This window comes from Notothenia coriiceps, unplaced genomic scaffold, assembly GCF_000735185.1.
Source record: "Notothenia coriiceps isolate Sejong01 unplaced genomic scaffold, NC01 NC01_scaffold00037250, whole genome shotgun sequence".
Classification (NCBI taxonomy): domain Eukaryota; kingdom Metazoa; phylum Chordata; class Actinopteri; order Perciformes; family Nototheniidae; genus Notothenia; species Notothenia coriiceps.
Window position 1 is genome coordinate 14,910,154 of NW_011369951.1, and position 27,331 is coordinate 14,937,484.

Here is a 27,331-nt window from a genome sequence, read left to right on the forward strand (position 1 = left end):
GTTGTGTGGTGTGTGTGTGTGTTGTGTGTATGTGGTCTTTCTCTCTTTATCTTGATTCGTCTTACATACGTCGTCGTGAGGGGAAGAAAGAGGAAAGGATATATATTAATCTTCGGGGTACGGTGAACTAAACCAAGTCGAGTCGTTTGTACCATGGGACGTGTACAATAACATTTTAGACTGTACGGTTAACGAAAACTTCACACGGTCTTCGCTCTTTTCCCCTCACGACGACGCTATGGAAGACGAATCAAGATAAAAGAGAGAAAGCACATACACACACACACACCACACCACAACACGGGCACACACACACACACACACACACACACACACACACCACACACACACACACACACACACACACACACACACACACACACACACCACACACACACACACACACACACACACACACACACACACACACACACACACACACACACACACACACACTCTCTGTCTCTGTCTCGTCCGAAAGTAGTCCAAAACTGTCTCTGACTCCGGATGTCTCACGTCACGTTTCATTTCACTTCGATGTCTGACTTCACACTACTTCGTGGCATTCCGATTGCAGACTGACTTTGGAATATAAAGGTCATCGTGTGTACGTCTGTGACATACGAGTAGCCTTTACCGCGATTCGTAGTGTTAAAAAAACCTGATATTTGGTACCTATCCTCCTATACATCTAACATAATTGATTTAGTCTTTTCCAACGCAAATTTCACCTGGTTCAAGATTTAAGGTGTTACCAAAAGGGAAGAGAAACTAGATGTCCTTTGCTTCAGGTAGACGTAGGTCCCTAGGTTTGGTTTTTATGCTGGTTCCCCTCCCCCCGCTAGTGAGTGTCATACGGGGCTGCCTGCCGCCGTACGGGTCTAGTGGCAGACTGATACCCCTACCCCTGGGGGCCGCCCGAGGCTCCCCGGGTGTGTACATGGGTCTACGTCTACGCCGTGCTTACCCGATGGCCCTGGCCGCCCCGGGACCCGCGACCGTGAGGGTCCTTATGGGCGACCTGGTTCTCGATCTACCTGGGTCGCTCATGCTGGAGGTCGCCGTCGCCGTCCTCCTTAAGGTCTGCGCAATGGCATCGCTGGGGTTGGACCGGGCGATGGGACACTTCGGCGTTGGGATGCTCCTCGTCTACTCTTACGTGCGTCTCCACCCGGCGTACTCCGTGCTCGCAGCAGTATCACTGCAGAGAGACCGGATGTGCCTCGTCCTGCTGGGTCCTGGGCAGGCCGACAGGGCGGTCGTAGAGTGGCTCGCGGCCGGCGGGTACCACCCTGTCGCGAGGATGAGGCAGCTGGCGAGGAGGGGCCCCGGGTACCCCCCGTCGGAGCCTCCGGTGTCTAGGAGGTTGGTGTCAGGGGGATGCGGCGTGGCGTCGGGTGTGTGTGTGTGTGTGTGTGTGTGTGTGTGTGTGTGTGTGTGTGTGTGTGTGTGTGTGAGAGACAGAGACAGAGCAGGCTTTCATCAGGTTTTGACAGAGACTGAGGCCTACAGAGTGCAGTGCAAAGTAAAGTGAAGCTACAGACTGAAGTGTGATGAAGCACCGTAAGGCTAACGTCTGACTGAAACCTTATATTTCCAGTAGCACACATGCAGACACTGTATGCTCATCGGAAATGGCGCTAAGCATCACAATTTTTTTGGACTATAAACCATGGATAGGAGGATATGTAGATTGTATTAACTAAATCAGAAAAGGTTGCGTTTAAAGTGGACCAAGTTCTAAATTCCACAATGGTTTTCCCTTCTCTTTGATCTACAGGAAACGAAGTCCATCTGCATCCAGGGATCCAAACCAAAAATACGACCAAGGGGAGGGGGGCGATCACTCACAGTATGCCCCGACGGACGGCGGCATGCCCAGATCACCGTCTGACTATGGGGATGGGGACCCCCGGCGGGCTCCGAGGGGCCCACACATGTACCCAGATGCAGATGCGGCACGAATGGGCTACCGGGACCGGCGGGGCCCTGGGCGCTGGCACTCCCAGGAATACCCGCTGGACCAAGAGCTAGATGGACCCAGCGAGTACGACCTCCAGCGGCAGCGGCAGGAGGAATTCCAGACGCGTTACCGTAGCGACCCCAACCTGGCCCGCTACCCTGTGAAGCCGCAACCCTACGAGGAGCAGATGAGAATGCACGCAGAGGTGGGCCGCATGAGGCACGAGCGTCGTCATAGTGACGTCTCTCTGGCCTACACGGAGCAGGACGACCCAGGACCCGTCCGGCTGTCCCGCCAGCATCTCACCGAGCGCCGGCCGCCCATGGTGGGACAGCGCTCCTACTCCGTCGACCGCTCCTCCCCGGGGCCCATGGGGGGCAGCCTCGGAGGCCACAGATCCTCCAACCACAGTCCCCCTACGCCGCACCGCAGCCCCGTGCTGGGGGACCGATCTGGAGAACTGCGTAGAGGGGACATAGATTCCATGAGGAGGCAGCAGCACCACCTCGACCCCAGCTCGGCCGTCCGCAAGACCAAGAGGGAGAAGATGGAGAGCATGCTGAGGAACGACTCTCTCAGCTCGGACCAGTCAGAGTCTGTGCGGCCGCCACCCCCCAAGCCCCACAAAACCAAAAAGGGAGGAAAGATGCGGCAGGTGTCGCTCAGCAGCTCGGAGGAGGAGCTGGCCACCACACCAGAGTACACCAGCTGTGAGGACGTGGAGATAGAGAGTGAGTCAGTCAGTGAGAAAGGTAGGAGCCACACAGAAACACTTCCTCTCTGCTCTGTATACATATAACTGTAATATAAACTTCATTTTAGCAGTACCTTATACATACAAATGCACGTTTCTCAGTTGCTTTTTAATGCAATTATAAAGACATTCAGTATGATAGTGACATAATGTTGTTGAGTTGATGTTGCTGTCTCCTGTTGATATTGATTCTTGCAGATGTTGACTCAGATATAACCTTCAGTTCCCCAGTCTACAGTAATATGTGCTCTCTGTGTTTCTATGTCTATATGTGTGTTTGTTTGTGTAGGGCTCATTATTTTCCCAAAAAAAACAACAGACAACATTATAATTTGTTCGAGTTAAAAAACCCAGCTTAGGATCTATCACCAACATCTATGACAAAAACACAACCTTTTAGAGCAAGCACTTTTTAGATTAACATTTAAATATATATTTATATATTTTCTTCCTTAAAGTGACTGGTCTTTAACAGTCACTCATTTCTATTATCTCTACATTGTTTTTCTTCAGTTTCTATACTTTGATGACTTCGTACAGGTCTTTCTTTACGGTAAACTGCAATGAACCGTGAACAGCTTTTGCTGATATGTTTGATCATATCTTTTTTTTAAGTGCTTCTTAAATGACATCCTGGCATTTGAATATAAATTGAAAACAATGAGCCTTACGTATGTGCAAAGCACTATAGCGTTTCATGTGTGTTCTATATGAATTTACTCACACAGCTCCCGGCCTTGGAAGAGGAGGCTTGTGCGCTCACAAGCCAGCCAGATATGTTTTAGTGTGGATGGCTGTTTATGTGTGTGGCTGTATGTTGAAATGAATGTTAATGCTCTCAAGGCCTTCTCCTTTATGCTGTCATCTTATGGCACACTTTGCCAGGTCCTACCACCACAGCTGTTTCTCATGGTCGGACAGTGTTACATAGCTGTGGGACAGAGGGAAGCAGGGACAGGGCTTGATGGTGGGTTTCAAGTGAAACGGGGTGAACTGAGTTAATAAAAATAGCAGTGTATTTTACTGAGTATCTCATCACTGCTGTGATGGGGATTGTATGTTTTCCTTCAGTATACTGTAGCCTTGACTTCCATACTGTCTACTTACAATTCTAGTTATACAGTACAGTTGCGCATTACAAAATGGCAGTAGGATTATGGTTCAGTCAAATGGAAATGGGACTGCAAAAACACCCCGTGAATGTTAGTACAAGCAGCATATTATGACCCATATTATGCTTTTTGTCTCAAGGTGTAAGTCAGGTCACGGCCGATAAAGAGCAACAAAGTCGGCATAGGGACACAGGGACACACAAATACCTTACACAGTGTTCTTGTCCAATGTAAATATAATCGTTGAGTTATATTGAACAAGTTAAAGGTAACACATAGTGTAACATGACGTGCAAAACGTAGGTTAGGCTACATTACTTCACGTACAGTAAACTAGTGTACCCATTCACAAGCTATATATATATATATTTTTACCTAAACCATGATCTTTTCCTAGATTTAAAGTTGCGACGGTTTTACAACTTTTACCGGGTGTTTAGGTAAGAGAACATCTTGGTCTCCTGCCTTTTGTAATTGTGCTAATTTAAAAACTCCTGTTTTTCAGATTGAGGTCAGAAACAGATGTGGTCGTATGGGTGAAAAGATAATAAAGAAATGTCATGCGGTTAGCTAGGTTAAGGCTCAGCATGCCTTCCTTGCTGTCTAACTACAACAAGTAAAAAAAGAAATGAACATCAGATGGCTGATGGGAAATGCGCTACCTGCTTGGAGCATCAAATGTATAAACACGCACTGGCAAGCAAAGTGACTGAATGAAATGCCACTTTGCATAGATCAACATCAAAAGCAATTGTTAGGCTGTTAGCTTCTTGACTGCTCCACCTGCTTGACAGTTGTCGTAATTACAAATTGATTTTGTTGTCAAACCCTTAATTACAGAAGCCTTTACTCTAAAAAGGTTAAAAACACTAAATAAAATGTAAGCATGAGGCGCAGTTGACAAATGGAGGATTACAAAAACAGAAAGGTAGAAAGCACAGTAGCAGGTTGCTACACCAGACCAAAGCGCCTGCCACAAGCTCAACATGTTTAATCTAGAGGAGAGGGGAAGAATTCAGTCGGTCTGCTCTATCATGTAACTGTTCTCCTTACTTAGGGAAGCAGCCCAGCACTAGCTCTACATTATTGATGTGGGAGTTTCCAGGTTTCCAGGTAGCCATGATGGAACCAAAATAGGTAAAAGAGTCGGCTGTTTGCAGGGTCAGAGTTTCTGTTGTTTCTGTCTGCTTCTGTCTGCCTCCTTCACAGGTCAGGCTGTGTAGGAGAGAGGGGAAAACACACAGGAAAGAGCTGGACTATTGACCTGAATAAGTATAGCAAACCACAGAACATTTACAGACAGCGCTTAATGTGGAGCTATCATTGGCCCTTAGTTATAATTGGCACTTTGATTAATTTATGACATAATTAAGGTTGCTAGTTTATGGTGCATGCAGGGACTCTGATAACTGGTTCAGAGAATTCTACTGAACCATTTATTTTAAAACCAGAGGTAGCTTTGTTGCACTCTGCCAAAATGTAATTACATAACAGAGAGAGGTCCAAAACTCCTGGCTCCATATGTGGGCATGTGACAATGTGACATTCTAACAGCCATAAAGAAAGATCAGACAGTGTTTGCTGTACATAGAGTTTACACATGGAAAAATTCAGCATGAGTGTGGAAAAGGCTTAGATGTACTTTAGCGGAACCGAGTTGCGCAGGTGTTGTTTTTTTATGTTCCTAAAAAGACACCAATTGGGATTTTATTTCCCTCTGTGAACATGCAAACCTAGCACTCTCTGATACGCATAAAGAGAGTGACATTACATTAAACATCCAGACAGCAAAGCAAAGAACACCGCATTTTTGTTCATCTCTGGCCACAAAAGGAAAGAGATGAGAAAAAGGGCAGAAAGCACCATTTGGCCATATGTGGCACGTCCGCGTAGTTTGTGCGGCAAATGGGTGTGTAGCAGCAGGCTGAGCAGGGTGCATGCCATGCCCTCATATCTCCGACACCCTTAGGAGGGAGGCAGGAAGGGTGGGGGGGATTAATGGATGGAGAAGCAGATGAGACTAAGGGGAGGCGGAGACCAGAGGAGAGAGGGTGTGCCAGCTGTAATGAGCCTGGCTCGTGCCTGCGAGCACTGGAGACTGATTTATCACGACGGTCCTCTCCCTGTGTTTTCCTCCTTATTGATTCCCCCGACATGCCGTCTCATAATAGTGCCGAACAAACAGAAAAGGAGAGGCCGGCTAACTACGGCAGAGAGGTGGACATTGTGTAGGGACAGCCTAAGTTACATCCTCCTAAAGGCTTTTGTGAGCAGTTTTTCCACTTCCATAGGTCTGTTGGGTTTGTGGTCTGCACTGAAAAAACTGAACCGTTCACACTAATTAAATGTATCATGTCAACAGATTTCACATGACTGTATCAGGTTAGTTGAAAGGAATAACATTAAGTCACCTTTTATACCTTAACCGGTAGAACTACAGTTTTCTCTCCTTGCTAGTAGAAGTTAGATACAGGTGTTTTGTTTGAGGTTATAAGACCGGCCTCCCAGGGGTTTTACATGACACTGTATCACCTTCCCAGTTTGGTGACTATGTTAAAACACACACAGTTTCACCCCGGCCTCTTTTCTGCTCTCACCTCTCGAATTGTAGTAAAAACAGCATCAATAATTAATGATCCAATTAATAGTTTACACTGGTTTTTATTGAGCTGTCAAAGTGATGGAGAGCCTGCTGCTGGTGAACTCCACCACTGCCTGCGCTCCTCCTCTGCCCTGAGTCAGCACTTTGCGGGGCCTCGGAGTCTGGGCGGATCGGCAGGCCCACCGCAGACTGCTGATGCTCACAATTTATGGCCATGATGAGTTTCCTGCTTCCACGCTGTGCCTCTCGCCGGGGATCAGTGCCCAATTGTGGCGTGCCACTGTTAATAAAGCTTCAGGGAAAGAAAGGGCGGCGTACCTCCATGTTTACACGTACTCAAATTAGTTTTGACGGACATCGATGGGCCTGGGGGAGGTGGGGGAGTATGATGGGAGGACAGGTGGAGGGGGAAACTATCGATGACCTTGAGATAAGCTGCGTATCTAAATGTTTATCCATAGCTCTAAATTGACAAATAAATCCGAATCAGATCGAGTTTATTGCCAGGTATGTTATATATTGGGATGTATTGTGTGTCTTTTCATACAACAGTGGGAAGTACATTTTCATTTATAAGAATCTCTTTAACATACAAAATCAAGGAATTATTTGTGTGCAATCTGAGCAAAGTAAATTACATTTGCCCTTTTTGTAAGGCTTTTAAGGTACCCCAATATATGCAACCACTGTCTTACCTGAAGGGGATCTACATGATGTTTCCCTCCTTGATGATAAATGCAGGCCTCAAGCTGTTTGGACTATCATGGCCACATTAGGGCAAGTGACTCGTTCAATGTAGAGTGTGCACGGCGCTGAACTGCGCTCTGGAGTTTGTGCTGCCGACATGATAGCAGCTGGGAGGCAAAGAGGGTAATCACTGTTGTCAGCTGTTGGTTAGAGGGCCACGGAGGGCAAAGCCTGTCTGGAGACACCCATAATGTTTTATCACAGTGCATAACTGTGTACAGTAAGTCGTTTTAGCACTCCCCTGCACTGACGGATGGATAGTGATAGCTTAGAGAAAGAGCAGGGAGGGAAGGAGGACAGTTTGTTTGGCTCCGACTGACCTTGCAACTTTGAATATGATACAATTGTAAGTGTGGAAATGACTCTGGTTGGTTTGAATGTGGATGTTAATAAAAAAGTCCTTGATGCTGGAGGTTAATAAGTTTAACATCACCATAAAGTGCAAAGTCAAATAATAATGATGTGCATTGTGAAAATGAAAGTACACAACTGGAACTATATTGCACAATAGACTCAAAAGCTAGTTAGAATTATGCTACAAGATATATGCCAAATCAAGAATAGACACAAAATGTGACTTTATTAGAAGATAGTTCCAAATATATTAACGAGGCAAGAAAAAAAAGAATCATGCAAGGTAAGAAATCAGAGGCCATATTAGACACAATTGGCCGGTTGTACCAGGAGACAAAGTAAGTTGTTATATAATAAAATAAAAGCAAGATACTAACACCATATTGATCCAGACGGGTAGGCCAGTGCTTTTTCTTCTCAATATGTTTTAATTTATTTCCAATTAAGTTGTTTTTAATAGTATCGCTAAACATTAGCAACTAATTTGCTAGGTTACATCTTCTCATTCATATTAGGATTAAAAATGGACAACGCCAAAAGGAAAAACTGAAATTGTTCAAAACATTATTTATGCCATAAAGAAATATCTTTTTGGTGAGAATGTTTTGTCCTAACATCAGCCGAGTTAGAAGACTCACGAATGGGGCTATATTTATTCACAGTGGCACTATCTTTACACAGCGTTCTTCTTCTATGCGGCTTTTTCTGTTCTGAATATCCCTTCCTTTTTTTACCCTTGTAATCCCCCACTCCACCACCACCTCCTCTTTTGCATTCAGACGCATATGCAGGCTATTTTTATGCCTTTCCATCAGAGTTCGCTGTTTGCCTTGAGATTGAATCCTCAGCAAGATAATGCTTGAAGGAGGCCTGCCTGTGTACATCCATTAAGTTATACAGCTCTTTGCAGGGGAAGTGCACAGGTTGAACAAGTGCAGGGTTTTCAGATAACCTTCCTTTCCCTACATACATTCATGCAAGCAAGCAACATATCAACAACAGTACACATTCGTTAACTGTACTTTGAGTCGTCAAAAAACAAACCATGAATGTCCATTTCCCTAAATAACAAGGTGTTAAAAACAGATTTATGTTACACACTCAGGTCTCAGGACAAACCTTTATTCCCCTTTACCTCGATTTTCTAAACACCACATTCAGATTTAATATCTTTCTTGTATTCTAATTAGCTTACATTTTTTTTAAGCCTCTGAATCAAATTGAATGTGCTCTCTCTGTCCACCTCGTTGTTTCACTTGTGGAACAGGTTGGTTTTGCATATGTAGCTCTCAGTCTCCAACAGAATAAATAATGTGAATTGATATTTGTCTTATAAAATATCTGTCATCTCTTCCCGGGTTGACCTAAGCATCACATGTGCAGCAATAAATCGGTTTAGAGGTCTTGGTTCACTCTGTAAGCTAACCAACATCAGAATCAGAATACCTTTATTATTCCCACATAGGGGACATTTGCATCGTTACACCAGGAAAGAGCCACAGACAGCTCAATGTTACATATGTTAAAAAAAGTACTAAGTTATGATATAATAAAAAATATAATAAAAAAAAAAGTAAAAAAAAAAAGACTTTTCAAAATACAAATCCTGTAACAGTTCTTAGGATTTAGCAGCCAGGTATATATTACACAGTTATTAAGGGCATATGTATATGTATATATTGCACATATAGCACATATTGCACATAGTTTGATGGTATTTAACAGCAGCAAGTTACACAATTTACAAAATACAAAATGCAAAAAACACACCTTGTAACGTTTCTAAGGATTTAGCAGCCAGGTATAAATTACAGTTATTAACGGCATATATATATTGCCCATATAGTACATTTTGCACATAGTTGATTGTTATTTAGCAGCAAGGGGTGATATAGTCTGTTTTGTGGTGTGTGTAGGGAAAGGGGGGGGGGGTCTACTAGGGGCTGTGCTGGTTGTATAGTCTGACCGCTGCAGGAAGGAAGGACCTGCGGTATCTCTCCGTGAGACAGGTGGGGTGCAGCAACCTGTCGCTGAAGGAGCTGCACAGTGAGGACAGGGTGTCCTGGAGGGGGTGGGACATATTGTCCAGCAGGGAGGACAGCTTGGTTGCCATTCTCCTGTCTCCCACCACCTCCACAGTGTCCAGAGGACTCCCCAGGACAGAGCTGGCCTTCCTTACCAGTCTGTTCAGTCTCTTCCTGTCAGCAGCCGAGATGCTGCTGCCCCAGCAGGCCACATCATAGAAAATGGCTGATGCCACAACAGAGTCATAACATGTCTGAAGGAGTGCCCCCTGCACCCCAAAAGACCTCAGTCTCCTCAGCAGAAAGAGTCTGCTCTGTCCCTTCTTGTACAGAGCAGCAGAATTATCAGTCCAGTCCAGTTGATTGTTCAGATGAACACCCAGGTATTTGTAAGATTTCACAATCTCAATGTCCGCTCCCTGTGTCGGGGGGGAGTGTTGGCACCGTCTGAAATCCACCACCAGCTCCTTGGTCTACGCTGCGTTCAGCTGGTTCCTCTGGCACCAGAAGGTGAAGTCATGCGTCAGCTCCCTGTACTCCCTGTCGTCCTCGTTGGAGATGAGGCCAACGATGGCGGAGTCGTCAGTTCTACTCTAAGCCGTCAGCTGGATTGATGAGAAAATAAAAAAAGTTAAAAGAGATGTCCCAGAAACCTCCATCCTGTAATAACATTAAAGCAGTTTGCCCAGCCTGTATCTTCTCCAGGCTGTCCACTGGTACTGCTCCAGAAGTTGTAATCAGAGCCTCATCTTTAAAAGCTCTCCCTGGTGCACTTTAGATTGAGGTCAGTTAAGGCTGTGTGGCATTGCAATCTGAATCCCCAGTTAAACACATTAGAGTGGTGCTCTGCTCCCGCCCACAGCTACTGTATGATAAGATAGCACTTTACTTTTTTTGAGCAAAATGTTAGTGTCTGCTGATTTAAACTTAGGCATCTATAAAGAGCTTTTAGAGATTGTTGTTAAATATATTGTTTCAGTGGACATATAAATATTAGTTGAACTGTTTTTCTTAATTTTTGATTATAACTCCTTTCTGATTGTGTTTGCATCTTTGATGAAAAGTAAGGAAATACACACCTGTATTACAGTTGCATGAAGTAGCCATTAGTGTGCCTGGACATAGTTGTAGCTTTGTTCCTTAGCCTCCCAGATCTTGTTGCATTTTATCTTGCGATCCATCAAGTTAGTAACACATCATTCAAAATATGGCATTTTCCAGATCAGTGTAATTTGGAAGTTGAAGGTTTGTCTTAATGAAGAACCCATTTTCGATAAACCTAATTTCTTGCTGTCGCTGATACAGTTGTTTCTTACTCCCCCTTCCTATCTGCCGTCACATTCCATTTGTTGTGGCAAGCTAGATTCACAAGATCATGAATTCATGGATAACAATTGTGCAAATCCTGAACAAAATGGTGGGATTTACTCTATGTCCTGTAGGTAAGACAAGGAAAAGATGAGCATCAAATGTATAGTGTTAAGAGCTGGCAGAGCGTGTAGTGGGGCTCCATCCCTGCTGTGGCGGACGCAGGGTCGAAGCCTGCGGCCCCCTGCCATCCCCTCTATCTCCCCCTCTAACACTGTCGCTTCCTAATAAATGCTAAACTGGCCCTAAAAGACGAATAAATGAATGTCCAAAGGAAGAACGGCGGCCTGTGTGGAGGTGGTCACATTGTTATTGACCTGAGCTGCGTCTTTCTTTCTCCACAGGGATCTCTTGACTTAGAGGTTCACATGCTGACCAGCTTTGAGTTTTACAGTATGTGAGAGTGTGTGTGTGTGTGTGTGTGTGTGTGTGTGTGTGTGTGTGTGTGTGTGTGTGTGTGTGTGTGTGTGTGTGTGTGTGTGTGTGTGTGTGCAAATATGATTGTTTGGATGTCTTGTTTGCTTCTGTATGTGTGTATTATGTGTGTACGTTTGTCTGGCGGTTACTGTCTGTTGTTGTTTGTGTCCTCACTGGTCCCTCTCGATGTCCTTTCTTGTGTGTGCGTCCTTTCCCCCCCACCTTACAGGAGATTTGGATGGCCATTGGTGGGACCATGCTTCTTGGCATAGCAGCGAGGCCTCCCCAATGTCTTTGGTGAGACATGTGGAGCCCTGCCTTGACCTCCCCCCTCTCCCGTCCCTCCCTAACCCCCCATCTCTCTCTCCCTCTCTCTGTCTCTCTCCCCCCCATCCCCCCCTCTACCAGAGTCTTTTGTCATCTCATGTTTCCTTCGTTTTATTTACACCTTTGCATGTTGTTTTTCTGTTTTCTTTCTGTTTTTATCCCACACCTGTAGGGGACAGTCAAAGGGGAAAAAGAAAAACAATTGAGCAGACATTTATGTCCGAGCCGACACACACCTTATCTGAGAGGCAAAAGAAAATGGTGCGCTTTGGGGGACACTCATTTGAAGAGGACTTGGCATGGTGTGAACCGCAGGTTAAAGACTCGGGAGTTGATACGTGCAGTAGCACTACCCTAAACGAGGAGCATAGCCATAGTGAGAAGGTACTAAGACAATCTAGCCTGCATTTTGTTATTATTATTTTTAACCTACCCATCCAGTCTTTGTTTTGCTCTGTCACTCAGTGTAAATAGGTGAGATGTTTGTTTTTTGGATTTTTATTTGACGTTTGTATAAATTGATTTTTCTTGCGATTTCGTTCCTTTTTCGTTTTTTCGGTTACTTTTGGCTCCACCTTGCTCGGTGTTGCCGAAAAAGTCTTTTGGGGGCACCCTCTTTGCTTGCTACTTGTACTTGCTGTTTTGCTCCCCAAACAGAAACAACACATCTTACAGTAGTTTTAGCATTGACACACAACCTCTCTGTTTGTCATGGCACACAGGGATGTGGGTCTCTCCTAGTTGCATGCTCGTTCTCCTCCGTATGTTGTTTTCTTGCTCTGCAGCGGTCCTGTTTAGTGTCATAGGAAACATCTTTACTCAGGGCCGACCCTCTCACTCTGCTGCCCCTCTCCCCCCCCCCCACAGCATCCAGTCCAGACAGAACCCGCCCCTTGCCTAACTTTCCACTCACTTCTTTAGCAAACCTAAATGATTGTAAGCACACAAAACAGGGAAGACTGATTTGTTTTGCACCAAAAATGAAAACATATGTTTTTCTTTTTTCCTTTCCACTGCGCGTCTATGATTTCACCCTCTCTGTGTCTCATGGCTTTAATACATGCGCTCTATTTTCCATTCTTTTTTTAATCTTTGAACTGGACTACCTCATTTGTTCTTGCATCATAGATGACCTTTTTCCCCCCCCTTTTTCGCAGTCTGCTTTCCCCTCACTCCTCTACCTGATGATGGTTGTATGTCTGTGTGTAGTGAGACTCCGGTCTTCCTGCTCCACTTTGAAGAGCTGGTTGGAGGTGTAGGGTTGGGGCTGCTTGCTTTACTCTGCATGGGGCGCTGCATGAAGCTAACTCCACCTTCACACTGGCATGTTCACACAAGCTCTGGAAATAACACCTTTCACTGTTGTGTTGGATGTTATTTTTCATCAATAGTTCGTCCTTGATTCTCTTAGCAATTCAATATCCCGTCTTTTAAAATGTAAATAATTGAGCGTGTTGCTAGATAAAACATTTAACAATTGATGAGGGCGACAGAGTTTGTGTGAACTCTCTTCCCTGAGTGAATAAATACTCTCCCCATGCACCCTTTTCACTATGGACAGTTGTCTGCTTGGGTCTAATGTAATCACATGCAAGCGGATGAGTTGTTAACAATAGGTGTGTGTTGCTCTGACCTTGTAGCACCCGGTGACGTGGCAGCCGTCCAAAGATGGGGATCGCCTAATAGGGCGTATTTTACTCAACAAGCGCATGAAAGATGGAAGTGTGCCTCGAGACTCAGGAGCTCTGCTTGGTCTAAAGGTGAGCTCATAATGATTCTACCTGTCTGTGTGTGTCTGAAGATCTCATGTGTTTAAGCTGCAGTTTGGTAACATATTCAATACTACATAACTTAAATAACTTTTATACAAACAAACAATCACAGCCAAAGAATCTCTAAAAGTGTTAAGGTAAAGGATCACTGTACTCTGCAGTAAACATAACTTCACTATGGCCGAGGGCTCTGAGTCGTGCCAATACTTAGGAAGGTTGTTAAAAAGAATACGGACAATCTGTCGTCTACACCAAGACGGCAAAACTCTTTATTGCTCCCACGTTGTCAACAGCGTGTGCGCCCCTCCTTCTGTTCTTACCCTTCACAATAAAAGCCCTCGACATGTACGCAGCATGACTGCTTACCAGAGGAACGTGAATCTACAGAGAGAGTCATGCTAAGAGGCAACTTAACAAAACGTTTTCACAAAACATATTTCAGTGCATCGTTTAGCTGTGACTGTTTTATTTACTGTTGTATGTTTAACCAGCACTGCGTCATTTCACATTTTGATTGGGGTTTACAAGCAGTGATTGAAACTTAGAGATACTTTAGAGTATCTTCTGCTCTGATTGGTTGTTTTCCTTCTGGGCAGAGGACTCCAAATTCCAAATTCTGGGAGGCAGAGGAACATGATATTTTGTACTACAGTCTCATGCACTACAGTCACAATATCAGAATGACAAAAGGTACATTTATGAAAGCTACCAACTGCAGCTTTAAAATAGGCACATTTATCACAAATGTTGGTTGAGTGGACTTCAGTGTAAGCAGACCCAGGGATTCTGGGGAGGTTTGACAGGTCCAGCTGATTATCAGTGTTGGTTGTGAACATACGTACAGTGTCTTTCTACTATTTTGTTGCCTTTTTTTTGCGTGTGCGGATTTTCTCCTTGGCTTTCCAATTATCGATAACATCATAGTGCTACTCAGTAATAATATTCATTAAAGACTGGATTATGTCCCTGATGAATATTAATGAGCATCGTTTAATATTGAGCCGTATAATTCTCTGAACTCACTCACATTGAACTACTTTAATGAACTGCATTCAGCAGCGCAGAGGAAACGAGTCCTGTCAGTGTCGTCACTGCACACACTTTGAATAGTTTCATCACATTCCCCTAGGAATTTAAACTATGTGCTTAACTGTTTCCTATGCTTTTAGTGCTATGAAGCATACTTTTATAGGACACATTCTTACTTCACTCAATGTAAACCTTTGTAAAGAACTGCAATGTAAATGAGTGTAATCATTTAGACGTTTAAAAGAAAAATACTCACCAAATAGCTGACTATCCATGATTCATTGAGGAGTTATTATGGCAAAAAAATTGCAGAAAATCCTGTTGAAAGTTTCTCAAATATTTTCCATTTCGTCATATTCAGTGTTTAACAGTAATTCGTTTTATTTGATCAAGAACTGTACACATTTTTTTTCATTTCCTGCTACTTTATACACCTCCACTCAGAGGCACATTTTGTAGTTTTTACTCACTAACTTTATATTATACCTTCATTTACTTTAATCAAGAAACAATTAATCATTAATTATTATACTGTAGATACACTTTAATTAATTCCTTGGTGCAATTCACAAGCTACCGTGCAGTACGGAAAAAAGCTTCCTCATATAACTGCATCGTTTCATTAAACAAAGTGGATTCTTGGGTTTAAGACAAAACATTTAAGACATTACCTTGGACTTTGAGAAACTGGGATTGAAATGTTTGACTATTTTGTGAAATGTTTTAAGTCGAACAATTCATCGATTAATCTAAAAATCAAATATCCTGCAGATGAGTTGATAATAAAAATAATCATTAGTTGCAGCCCTACCTCTTACCCATGTTGTTATTGCAGCACAGTCACTACATTGCAAAAGAAAGCTTTCTATGGTGGTAAATGCTTTGGTTTCCCTTCCCTTTTTACTGTGGCATTAATCTGTAGGTGGTTAAAAAAAAAGAAAAAGCTGAGCAGCCAAGTCCAGAGGAGCATGGTGGGTGATGCAGAGAGAGAACTGAGAGCGGCAGGACGGGGAAAATCATTACTGATTGAATGAGCCTCCTGAAACGGCATGTTTGTGTCTGCTCAGTGCCTCTGTGCCTTTCTGTCCGCTCAGCAGCAGACAACCAACTCGGCAGTGCAGCCAGTCAGTCCATCAGTCAGGCTGCCAGCCCCCCCCCCCACTGTCCATCTTTCTCTATCTCCATCTCTTTCACTGCCAGCCTCCTTCTCCGGCTCCTGCCTGTTACATAAAGCTATTTCATTTAGCAGACTTCCCTAAGCTCCTTTGTATGTTGGCATTCAGCTGCCATTAAGAGGGATTTTGATTTGTATCATGCCCATGTAAGCTGAGTACAGCAGCTCAGGTCTTTACAGTACAGCTGAAGCCCACTGACCTGCACTGTTACAGAACCACTGAGTGTGTCCCTGGGCAGAAAACATAGCCTTAAACATTAGAAAAAATCTAGGCTTTTATTGAGGATTCATACCTCGCAGGCAAACACTAAAGCAATGACATCACTGGGATACATTTGGGGAAAACAATCGGTTTTCTCCTGCAAGCTGCATGAGAGGCGTGAGAGGAGAGTCCCCATAATAATAACACAGTGATAATAACACTAACAAATCAAGTTGTGTTTCAGTGCTAATCCAGTGCGAATCTGCTCCGACAGGTGGTGGGAGGCAAGATGACAGAATCTGGTAGACTTTGTGCTTTCATCACTAAAGTGAGGAAAGGAAGTCTAGCAGACACTGTTGGACATCTCAGACCAGGTATTAAAGACACACATACACACACACACACACACACACACACACACACACACACACACACACACACACACACACACACACACACACACACACACACAACGGAATCAGTCATGGGGCAAGCCAGCTGGCAGCCAGGGCAGCCCCACATCACCATTACCATAGGAATCCTCAATCACTGGGAACTGCTGGTAATGGAGTACTGCTGGAGAGAAAGCGTGTGTGTGAGTGTGTGTGTGTGTGTGTGTGTGTGTGTGTGTGTGTGTGTGTGTGTGTGCGTGCGTGCGTGTGTGTGTGTGTGTTTTTTTTATGTGTTTACATGAATGACTAAGTGCAGTTATGTGGCAAGAGAGAGAAGGAGAGAGAAAAAGAGATTGAGCATGAAAATAGCAGGGGGAAAGAAAAAACACAATGTTTGTGCAGTCTGTGTCTATTTGTAGTGGTATGTGTTTTAAAGCTGGAGAGAGCACTACAAGCTGCTTTTTCTTTACTTCGACTTAGAATTAAGCTAATTTAATTACATGACTCTCCTCGTGTCCCCCCTCTTCTTCTCTGCGTTCCATTCCTCCATCTTTGCATCTTTTCATCCGTATATTCTTCCAAGGTTGATTTTCTCTTCCTTTAAGACCAATGGGATGAGCATTTCATGCATGAAATGACTAGTCTGGGTCCCTTGGTACCTCTGCAACACACACACTCACACTCACATTCACACACATGCACTCACACACACACACACACACACACACACACACACACACACACACACACACACACACACACACGGAATCCAGTGATGTACATACATCCTGGTGTTATGGATTTAATGATTTCCCCGGAGCGAGCATTAGACAGACGACATGTATGTATCACCAACTACATCAACTGCGGCTCCCTTGACCTTGCAGATTATTGCTCTCCTCGGCAGCATGAAGCAGTGCGTGTGTGTGTGTGTGTGTGTGTGTGTGTGTGTGTGTGTGTGTGTGTGTGCGTCTGTGTTTGTGTGTGTCTTGTCTTTAAATGTGTATACAGTATCTTCAATTAGAGCAGATGGGTTCACTATTGATCTGTTTCATAGAAGACACTGCTCAGTCTCTCATACTCACACAGTAGCTTCATTAGAGGGAAGGCTCTTGACCATTCTGTTGGAATCAGAGGAAATATGTACTAGAAATAGCAACTTCTTCAATGTCTAATCATGATAGACATTCACATATATGCTTGGAAGTAATTCAATCTTGTTTAATTTCCAATTTTTCTTGATATTCAACAAATTAAAAAAGATTCTAGAAGATTGTTGAAGGTAGCAATATCATTAAATATCAATAAGAGAAAAGTATCAATCAATCAATCAAAATTCTGTATTAATCCCAGGGGGGGATTAGGTTTTGTGACAGTTGCACAATATTATTTAAAATATATATATTTATATGAAGATAAATTGAGAAAAAAAATTGCAATACACGTCATTGTAGCCACAGATATTCTGTCTGACTACTAGCTAATGCTGTTAGCTAGTAACAAAGTGAACGGAATTTATTTTAAACGTATGCATGCCTGGAAGTCTCTTTTGTGTCCAAGTGTGCAACAGTAAATATAAAAAGTAATGCAAATAATGTACCTTCTGTTCTGTTAAAAATAATAGGAGAGTCTACTATCAAACACTGATATGCACCAACGAGAAAAGAGAGTTAGGACAATTTTCTTGCCATTTCAGCCACTGTCTGGTGCCTTGTTTGGTTGAGCTTGGAGGAGGGATCATATGTAAGAGGTTCACTGACATTCTGACTTTTTTCTGAATAGCCTAACATCTTTCCTTTCATATCTGAACTGCATGAAGCTCTTTATTTTCATGTCAGGACTCCATAAAGTTGTGAGTGCCATTAACATCCTCCTTAACTGCCAACCTTTTACATGCTCTCTACTTTCAAGGTGTGACTTTTTTTATATCATCGTCTCACAGGCACATTTGCTGTTTTTGACTAGTTTTTGCGCAGTGAGTAAACAAAGTACAATACCATTAACCAATGTGGACAGAGTCATATGGTGCTCTCAGAAGCAGAGGCACTGAAAAGCATCTGGAGGCCTGGAGGTACATTTTAGCAAAGTGAATCAAGGATGTGAAATGATATCGAAGAAAGGCATGGATTCCATTCTTTGAAAGATTTGTTACACACTCACACTGGGTCTCATGTGCTGGTCTGTTGGGGAATCAGCAGCAGTTATTGTGTTTTTAACATGAAGCTTGGAGGCGTTTATTATTTTTCCAACCCAGTTAAGATTGACCACGCCCTCTTCGGCATGACGAAAGCATCAGCGACAAAACGTCAGTGAGGCGTTCTAATGCCGCAAAGTATGTTACAATTGCTTCAGGGAGCATCTTTTTCAAAGTAGATTGATGATAATAGTGCATTTTAAATATGACTGACAATTTACATGTAGGCTATGTAGAGCTGACGTAAGAATTCAAGAAAACTAATAAGCAAACAAACGGTAGCCCATGGGCCTTTTTTGTCACGTTTTGTACATTAGAACGGTATACGTTCCTTGTTACTTTCCAACATTGTCATATCACTCAGTTATATCAAATATTTTTCTACCAAAAGACAACTGTAACGTTTTTTCAGCGCAGCTTGCTCTTGCACTGACCGCTAAGCTAGTTGCTACAGCGGCTAACGAAGGTGCATCTCTGGTGCTTCACTGCTCACCCCCCAGTGAAGTTGTCTCTAATCGGCAGGAAGTTAGAGAGAGGGACTGCAAGGTAGTTAGCTAATTCTTTGTGTTCTGATAAACGAGATATTGACAAATGTAGCACCCCATATCGTTTCCCCCCCCCCAAAGCTAGAGAAGACAGGATATATCTTAAACTGGCTGTGTCTACAGTGTCTACAGCGGCTACCCAAGGTGCATCTCCAGGGCTGCAGTCCGCTCACCCCCCAGTGAAGTTGTCTTCAAGCCGAAGGAAGTGAGGGAGAGCTAGGTGTAACCGGTGTCGTTAAGCGGTCTCTGCATTGTGTTTTGTGTTGTTCATGGATGAGACCCGAGCCAGCATACAGTTTAGACGATCTCCGTTTAATCACTGACAATCTGACAACAGATATGACAATCAGTCTTAGCTTTCCCCTCACAGTGACTACTCTCACGTTGAACATTTACAGAAAGGGGCGAGGAAACTAGTGATGGGTCGTTCGCGAACGATTCATTCTTTTTGAACGAATCTTTGAAGAGAACGAGATGAACTGATTCCTCCCACAAAACTATTTGTTTGTTTGAGGCGCCGCCTTCCACAAAAAGCTAAAGAGAAGCTGTTCGCGAACGACGAACTTAAAGAACTGGCGGAAACAGTTCAGAACTGTTTCCTACAGTTCTTTTATCTTATATCCCTTTCTTTCAAGAGGAGGGTCCCGTTAGGGCCCCTCCGAAATACTGGATGTTCCATCTACACAGAGTTGGACTCAGTTAGACAACTACCACAAATACAATGAAGTACTTTACTGTGGACTCAGTACTAGTTGGACTTCTACCACAAGTAGGCTACTATGATGTTACTTTACTGCATACTTTTTTAGTTATTCTCTGTCAAACTCCTGTGGCAGAAAATCATTTTATCTCTCATCAAATATGGCAGAAAACATGCAGTTTGACAGAGGATTAAAACTGTAATCAGAGCCCTCTCATCTGAGCTCCGTTACCGAACACACACACACACACACACACACACACACACACACACACACACACACACACACACACACACACACACACACACACACACACACACACACACACATAATGAGGTGTGTTTCCTACACTACAAAACGTTATCCTGTGTGTCTGGTGTGTTTGCAGGTGACCAGGTGCTGGAGTGGAACGGGAAGCTTTTACAAGGAGCCACATTTAAAGAAGTTTACAATATCATTCTAGACTCCAAGCCTGAGCCGCAGGTGGAGCTGGTGGTCTCAAGGCCTATAGGGTGAGAGCTCACCATGACTGTCACACACGCACAGCATTATATGATCGTAACTGCTGTGTTTGGCACACAATACGATTACTTTATTTGTCCTGTCTACAGTGTCAACCTGCCTCTGACAAATTGAAAACTGGCATAGCTTCCAGGCCTCTTTCAGCATGAAGAACGAATAATCAGTTGGAAAGGATACATTTAATAATCACATTACAAATAGTTTTTTATTGTAAATGTGTGCAATCAAATCTGTGATTTTATATAACAGGAATTGCATCATTAGTGAGTTCATACTTTTATTGATATTTGTTCTTTAAAACAATTGTAGTTTTTATGTCTTTAGGCTCATTGAGGTCAAGTCACTGCCTGCATTACTGAGCTCACTATAATATGGAGCCTTCAGGACATCTGGAGGTGAAGATAGTTTGTGTTAGCACAGAATATATTTTTGAATGAGTGGTGCGTACTTGTTTTATTCAACATTTGGGAATCTATCCCCTTCAAATCCAACACATCCCAGCTTAATGACAGCCTGCTGGCTTGCTTTGACTCCAAATGTAAATAGTGGAAAACAGCAACACCTTTGCTTTACCAATCCTATATCTGACCCTCTGTGTGCTGCTGAGGGAGCTGCTGCTGAATGAAGACTAATGCGCTCATTAGAGCACAGTGCAGTCAGCAGTAGCACCAATTGATCCTTTCCACCCCTTCCCTCTCTCCTGTCTCTCACACTCATACTCTTTCTCTCTTTTTTTCCCAGAGATATTCCAAGGATACCAGACAGCACACATGCACAACTGGAATCAAGTGAGTCTCAGCCTCAGAATCTTTAAGCTATTTCATTACCCCATGTAATCCTATTATCAGCCTAGAAACATCAAGTGAAGGAAATGTCTCTGAGAGTTCTGTCCCTCTGCCTCTCTGTGTCCCTGTCTTTCTTACGGCATGCTTTCTTGCCCTCTTTCTGTCTCTCTTCTTGTCATTGTCTTTCTATCTTCCTCACAACCATCCCCCGTCTCTCATTATATCTCTCAATGTTATTAAAACCAACGTCTTCACTACCTGATCTGACCGTGTGGTCCCTGCTCTGTCAGGTTCGAGTTCTTTTGAGTCTCAAAAGGTGGATCGCCCGTCCATCTCCGTCACATCCCCCATGAGTCCCAGCATGCTGAGGGACGCCCCCCAGTACCTGTCAGGTCAGCTCTCAGTAAGTGACCTCAGCATGACTTACAGACTATGTGTAATCCTCACCAAAGACTAAATTGATGAACATTTTAATGGGTTTTTAGTTCATTTGACTATATTTAGGAATGGACTCAAATAATACCTTAAATACTGTTTCAAATCATTTGGTTACCGGGCAGAGCTTTTCTTACTCTGCCGGTTGAGCTGGCCCTTTACCAACCCAGTAGAGGCGTGTAGATCAGGTTACCACGTGTTGTTCATTATCCAGTATAAAAACTCTCCTGGGATAAATGGGTAAAGGGCAGAATAAAATCAGCACTTAAATGTAGGGTCCAGTAGGGAAAAGGCTAAAAAATATATATATATATTTGAATGAGAAATAGTTGAGTTTGATTTACATTAGTTTGAAATGTCATACCACAATTGTAAAATGTTACAATTGTTACATTTTCTTTGGTAGGTTTTCCCACATAAAGAAATATTCAATGTAAAGGGATGTTTGTAGTGGGGTTGTATGATATACTTATCCTTTGAGGGTTTTGCAAACCCCAAGATTTTGCCCGGATCGTGCCTTTTTATGTTCTGCATGTAAAGAATCATGAAACAACCGATTATTTAAAAAACTGAGTGCATTGAATTAACCCTCTAAGATCAGCAATGTCCAATGACTGATTCTACGCAGAGGCTTTTGTAGCTGTCAAATATTCTAAATGATTGTGTGGCATTTCAAATGAGAAAAAGCCAATGCAGAACTAGTAAAGCATTACATAAAAAGTTAAAAAGGAAATAAGAACAAACCCTGAAACTACAAACTGCTGTTGTTGTTAAGAGTGTATTGTGAGTTTGTGTTGCTGTTGTTGGGTTTTGGTTTTATTGCAGTTTCTTTTCTTGTCCTTTTTTTTGTTTAATTTTGCTTATCCAGAGCCAAAGCCTTAGTAGAAGAACAACGCCTTTTACCCCTAGGGTCCAGGTAATGGGCCCTGTCTGAAGGGCACAATCTCTATTTGGTCTTTGCTCATTGACTGTTGACTGTTTCCATACTTTGGAAAATGCATTCTATGGGAAATGGCAGCTTCAAGTTTCCCTCAGTGCAGTGCATTGTGTCATTTTCTTCAGTTTGATTTCTTGGTATCACTGTTATGATAAGACTTATAAATCATTTTCCACCTCACTTTTTCCTAGGTTATGCATGCTCAACTAATCTAAACACATTTAAGGAGACACTCTTCCATTGCCTAATCTGACACTTCACCATAACTCATGTCAGACATATGTGATCTTTGGAAATGCAGGAGGGTGTCTCCCTGAACTTTCTCAGGACAAAGGACTTGAGTTATTTTCTGCCTCAGTGTAACATGAACCCAGGCCTGTAACTCTGCCCTATGCACATGTACAGGAGAACTGCTCCATGTGCAAGTTAAACTTATGCAACTTAAGCATCATATGGTTGATTGGTCTGCAGTTTCATGTTGCAGTGAAAAAAAAACAAGTTTGCCGTCCTGTGCTGGAAACCAACTTGCATTTCCTTTCCAGATAAGAGTTCAAGCAAATTGTACCTTCAAAATAGAAAATTCCAAACGGAGCAAAGAGTTGAAGGTTTTCCTTCACTTCAAGGGGTCTCTTTTATTCTGTCGTCTTTATTATCAGTCTTCTCTCTGGGTTTTGTTTAATAATTTTTTTTAATTGATTTTCTTGGCTCGGTTAGTTTCTATATTAATACTTATAGCTGACAATATGTTAATGTGATGAGTTAAGAGTACCATCAACAAGCTTTGTTTGGATCTCACACAATACATTATTATAATGGCTCGAGTTAGAGATGCGAGTTTTCAAATTAAGAGGGGTGTAATGACATTTTATGAAGGTTGAATGTACAAGTAGGTTTTTATTTGTGTGTATGTATTATTGTGTGTACTTTTGTAAAGCTTGTATGTTTCTGTTAGTGTATTTTTAAAATGGACACATTTCATAGCCACTTATTACACTTAGTACATTACTTTTGAACCACGTGTGTTACCATTATAATATAATCCATAAGAATTCAATCTGAATCTTTACTGAATATTTTGTACAAATTCAAACACAATCACTGTACAGTACACTCACTTTGCAGCATCTGGTGATTTGGTGGGCTTCAGGTTTTGAGAAGATTTGGTACAATTTGTTTTCCCATAAGCCCTCAAGTGTCTGTTTTGCCTACATGAAGATCTTTTGACTTGTCTTGAATGCTCTCTCTTGCGTTGCTGCATGTATAGCTGATACATTGAATTGGTGCAGACCTTTTTTCCATTATCACATTTTTACAGAAGTATGGACACAAGCTTAGAAGTTTTATTTCTCATTTCATCTACTTCCTGTAAGGCTTCAGTTGGAGTTTTTTCTTCTTCTAAGTGTCTTCTTTTGGAGTCCATACTTTCCTTTTAATGTGAAATGTCTTCAATAATTCACGCAACAGCATGATTGATTTCCTTATGTGAACGCCCATTGAATATCTGATAGTTAATGAATAGAGGCAGCATCCTCACAGGTAGACATACCAACAGAGCACAGCAAATCACTTCAGTAAAAATGCCGTTCATTGAGCTTCATTCCTCTCTGCAGGGGGAGTGGTTATTAGAAAGAAGAACACATACATTTACAACACGTAAAATAAAGTGAAAAAAATATCCATAAAGTAGCATCACGTTAAAAAACGCATCGAACTAAAATGACACTAAGATCCTAATATCTGATTTTGATATATTAGCATTATCATACCATTTTAACATTGATACAGTAAGTCCATGTTTTAATGAGCACTTAAGGGGACAGTTCACTCCCAAATGAAAATAAATACATTTTACCTGTAGTGCTATTCATCTAGCTAGCTTGTTTTGTTGTGAGTACAAACAGTTTGAGATATCAGCCATAAAGATGTCTGCCTTCTCTCTAATATAATGCAGCAAATGGCTCTCACCCTAAACAGCAGTGCCTCCTTCAGAATAAACTACAGACCTTGTTGTGACAAGATTCCTGCTGCAGTTATTTATTTTAACCGTATCACCTGTCATAAAAAGTTTGACAGTTGCGTCTTCTTAAAAGAGACATTTTGGCCCTTTGAGCCCACAAGCCGAGTTCAATGTTGTTTCATTATATTAGAGAGAAGGCAGACATCTCTTCAACTAATATCTCATCAAAACTCATCAAAATAGCCCAGGTATATAAACAGCACTACCGATAAGAGAAAAAAAATGTATTTTTGATTTTGGGGTCAACTGTCCCTTTAAGCTCTGTAAAATGCGCTGCCAAGCATGTGACCTGACATTATCTTAACAGGCAGAAATATACCACCTTTTTCCTGAAGGGTGAATACAGGAGAAGACTCAATAAATGATGACACCTATGCACTAACTTTATTTCTAATTGGAGGAAGTGGTCTTCTCTGTGTTCTCCTTCCTGTTGGCCCTGAGCGTCTCTCAGCAGCTGTCTGTGTTCTGCCCCTGCAGGTCAAACTATGGTATGACAAAGTTGGCCATCAGCTAATTGTCACCATCCTGGGCGCCAAAGACCTGCCCCCCAGGGAAGACGGCCGCCCCAGGAACCCTTACGTCAAAATCTACTTCCTCCCCGATAGAAGGTAAGAGTAGAAACAGTTAGCGTTGTATACACCCCCTACTCATTTAATGTCACATTAGTTCACTCCACCCACCAAGACAGTGTACATTAGTACAAAGTGAGATTAAGGAAAATAGATTGTGTTCAGTGATATTGAAATGTTATGCGTCATTGTTTTTTAAAAATGAGAACAGGACTGTACTAAAGTTTTCTTTTATACATGACTTCAACTCTAATATTCTACATTTTCATGAAATTATTCAACATATTAAAGTTGTACATATTTTTCCTTTTAAATCATAGATGTTTGGATCAAAGAAGTTGTAAATAGTGTAGTGTAGTCTAATCTTGAAAAGTAATACAAATATTCGGTGCAGCCCTACATGAGCAGCATAAAAAGTTGTAGGGATTTAGTGGATGTGTCTTATGACTTTGTTGGACGTTCTGTGCAGCTTTGCACCTTGTTAAGCAGTTCTTTCTTATGTACTGATGAAGAAAGCAGGAAGTGGACATTTTCTGGGAATTAGGACAGTCTTGTTTCCATCTCACTGCCATCATCAGCATGCCTGGGTGATGTGCTCTGTGCTGTGTCGTGTTTTTAATCTGTTGTATTCGTGGCTGTTCCCTATCATGGTTGTAAATAAAAACAGTTTGAATTATTGTTCCTCCAGCGACAAAAGCAAGAGGAGAACAAAAACGGTAAAGAAATCCTTAGAGCCCAAATGGAACCAGACCTTTATGTATTCGCCGGTGCACCGGCGGGAGTTTCGGGAGCGCATGCTGGAGATCACATTGTGGGACCAAGCCAGGGTGAGGGAGGAGGAGAGCGAGTTCCTGGGAGAGGTAAGAAAACCAAAGCCCAACCATTTGGGACACTCACTGACGCTCACTCAGCTAATCCTCAAGATTGGGGGCAAGCCAATCATGAAGCTCTTGTCCATTAAAAGGCTTTGGTTGTCCAGACCTTGTCTGACATGGACAGTGAGCTTAAATATTTTACATAACTGTTGTAAAAATGCTATGAATAACTAATCTTGGCTAACTGTAAGAGCTCTGTGATTACTTTGTGAGTTGCTATAATTTAATAATTGAGAAAATTATGTTCATATGCAACTATTTTGAGCGAAGACATGTTTTATTGTGACCTTAACCCCCCACAGATCCTTATTGAGCTGGAGACAGCACTTCTGGATGATGAGCCACACTGGTACAAGCTACAAACCCACGACGTGTCCTCCATGCCGCTCCCACGTGCCTCCCCCAACACGCAACGCAGGCAGCTCCACGGAGAGAGCCCCACACGACGGCTCCAGAGTACGTTACCGCCTGTCAATCACACAGTATGTCACACACCTCTAAAGAAGTGTGTTTCAAAAGGCTAGTTACAGTAAACTTCACATTTAACAAACCCAACACCAAGTTAAATGAATAACTTGACTTTTACCAAAGACAATACATTATATTGTCTGTCTACACTTTCAAACCATTTTAACAATCTTGACAGCAGACATTGTTGTTGACACAAACTGGCATGCTCACGTAACAAAAATGAATATCTTTAAATATAGTAGATTTAGGCTTGATCAACTTTCTAATCTCTAATAATAAGTCATTGGCAAATGTCCTGATTTAAAAGAATCCATTATTTTTGCTGTAGTTTTTGTAAGCTTGTACAGCAGTTTATGCATATTTTGCCTTTATCATTCATGTCACATCAACCTTATTGCTTCTGCTTTCACAGACAAAGGCTCTTATTCATACAACTCAGGTAAAGGCCCCCTGCTCTCACAGGCAGTGCTGCTCTGTAGAGTATCTGAGTGTTTTTCTGCCCCTGACCCTAGTTCTCCTCCCCTTCTCTTCCACAAAGCGTGCATGTACAGGGAGTCCTGCAACCCAAAACCAAACCCTACCAAACTTGATGTTCTAAAACAGGGGTGGGGAACCTCCGGCCTCCGGGCCGTATACGGCCCGCGAGACCATTTGGTACGGCCCTCGAGGTAATTTATAAACACACGCAAAAAAGAAAAAAATTCAAGAAATCTAGACCGCAAAATAATTAAACAAGCTTGTTTTTCCTGGCCAAGGTCAGGGTCCTTGAACACAACACGAGCCTAACGTGTCATCACGTGGTATATGTCTCGTCTGACGGGAGTGTAGTTCTAACGGAGAGCACCAGAACGCGGCTCCGGGCCGGGACTTCACAAATTGCAATACCCATAAGGAGCCGTACACATGCCGCAGTTTTTGCGTGGCTGTGTCTTTAGTTGAAAGCCCAGTGGCGATCTGTTCATCTGTCATACTGATCATACAGTCAATAACGTTGTTGTTATTAGCATCTGGTTAGCTAGCTATGCTAACGAATATAAGAAGCT

At 42.6% G+C, this 27,331-nt stretch overlaps 1 protein-coding gene across 1 annotated transcript; it reads left to right on the forward strand.

Annotated features, from left to right (window-relative positions):
- Positions 1-820: 820 nt before the first annotated feature.
- On the forward strand, positions 821-26,767 carry LOC104967360 (regulating synaptic membrane exocytosis protein 2-like). The gene is made up of 13 exons (XM_010796769.1): positions 821-1,365; positions 1,730-2,715; positions 11,571-11,638; positions 13,309-13,428; positions 16,120-16,219; positions 20,066-20,189; positions 20,941-20,987; positions 21,275-21,387; positions 22,288-22,335; positions 24,851-24,981; positions 25,631-25,802; positions 26,120-26,273; positions 26,751-26,767. Exons 1-13 carry the CDS (start codon positions 821-823, stop codon positions 26,765-26,767), a joined length of 2,625 nt encoding a protein of 874 aa, XP_010795071.1.
- Positions 26,768-27,331: the final 564 nt, after the last annotated feature.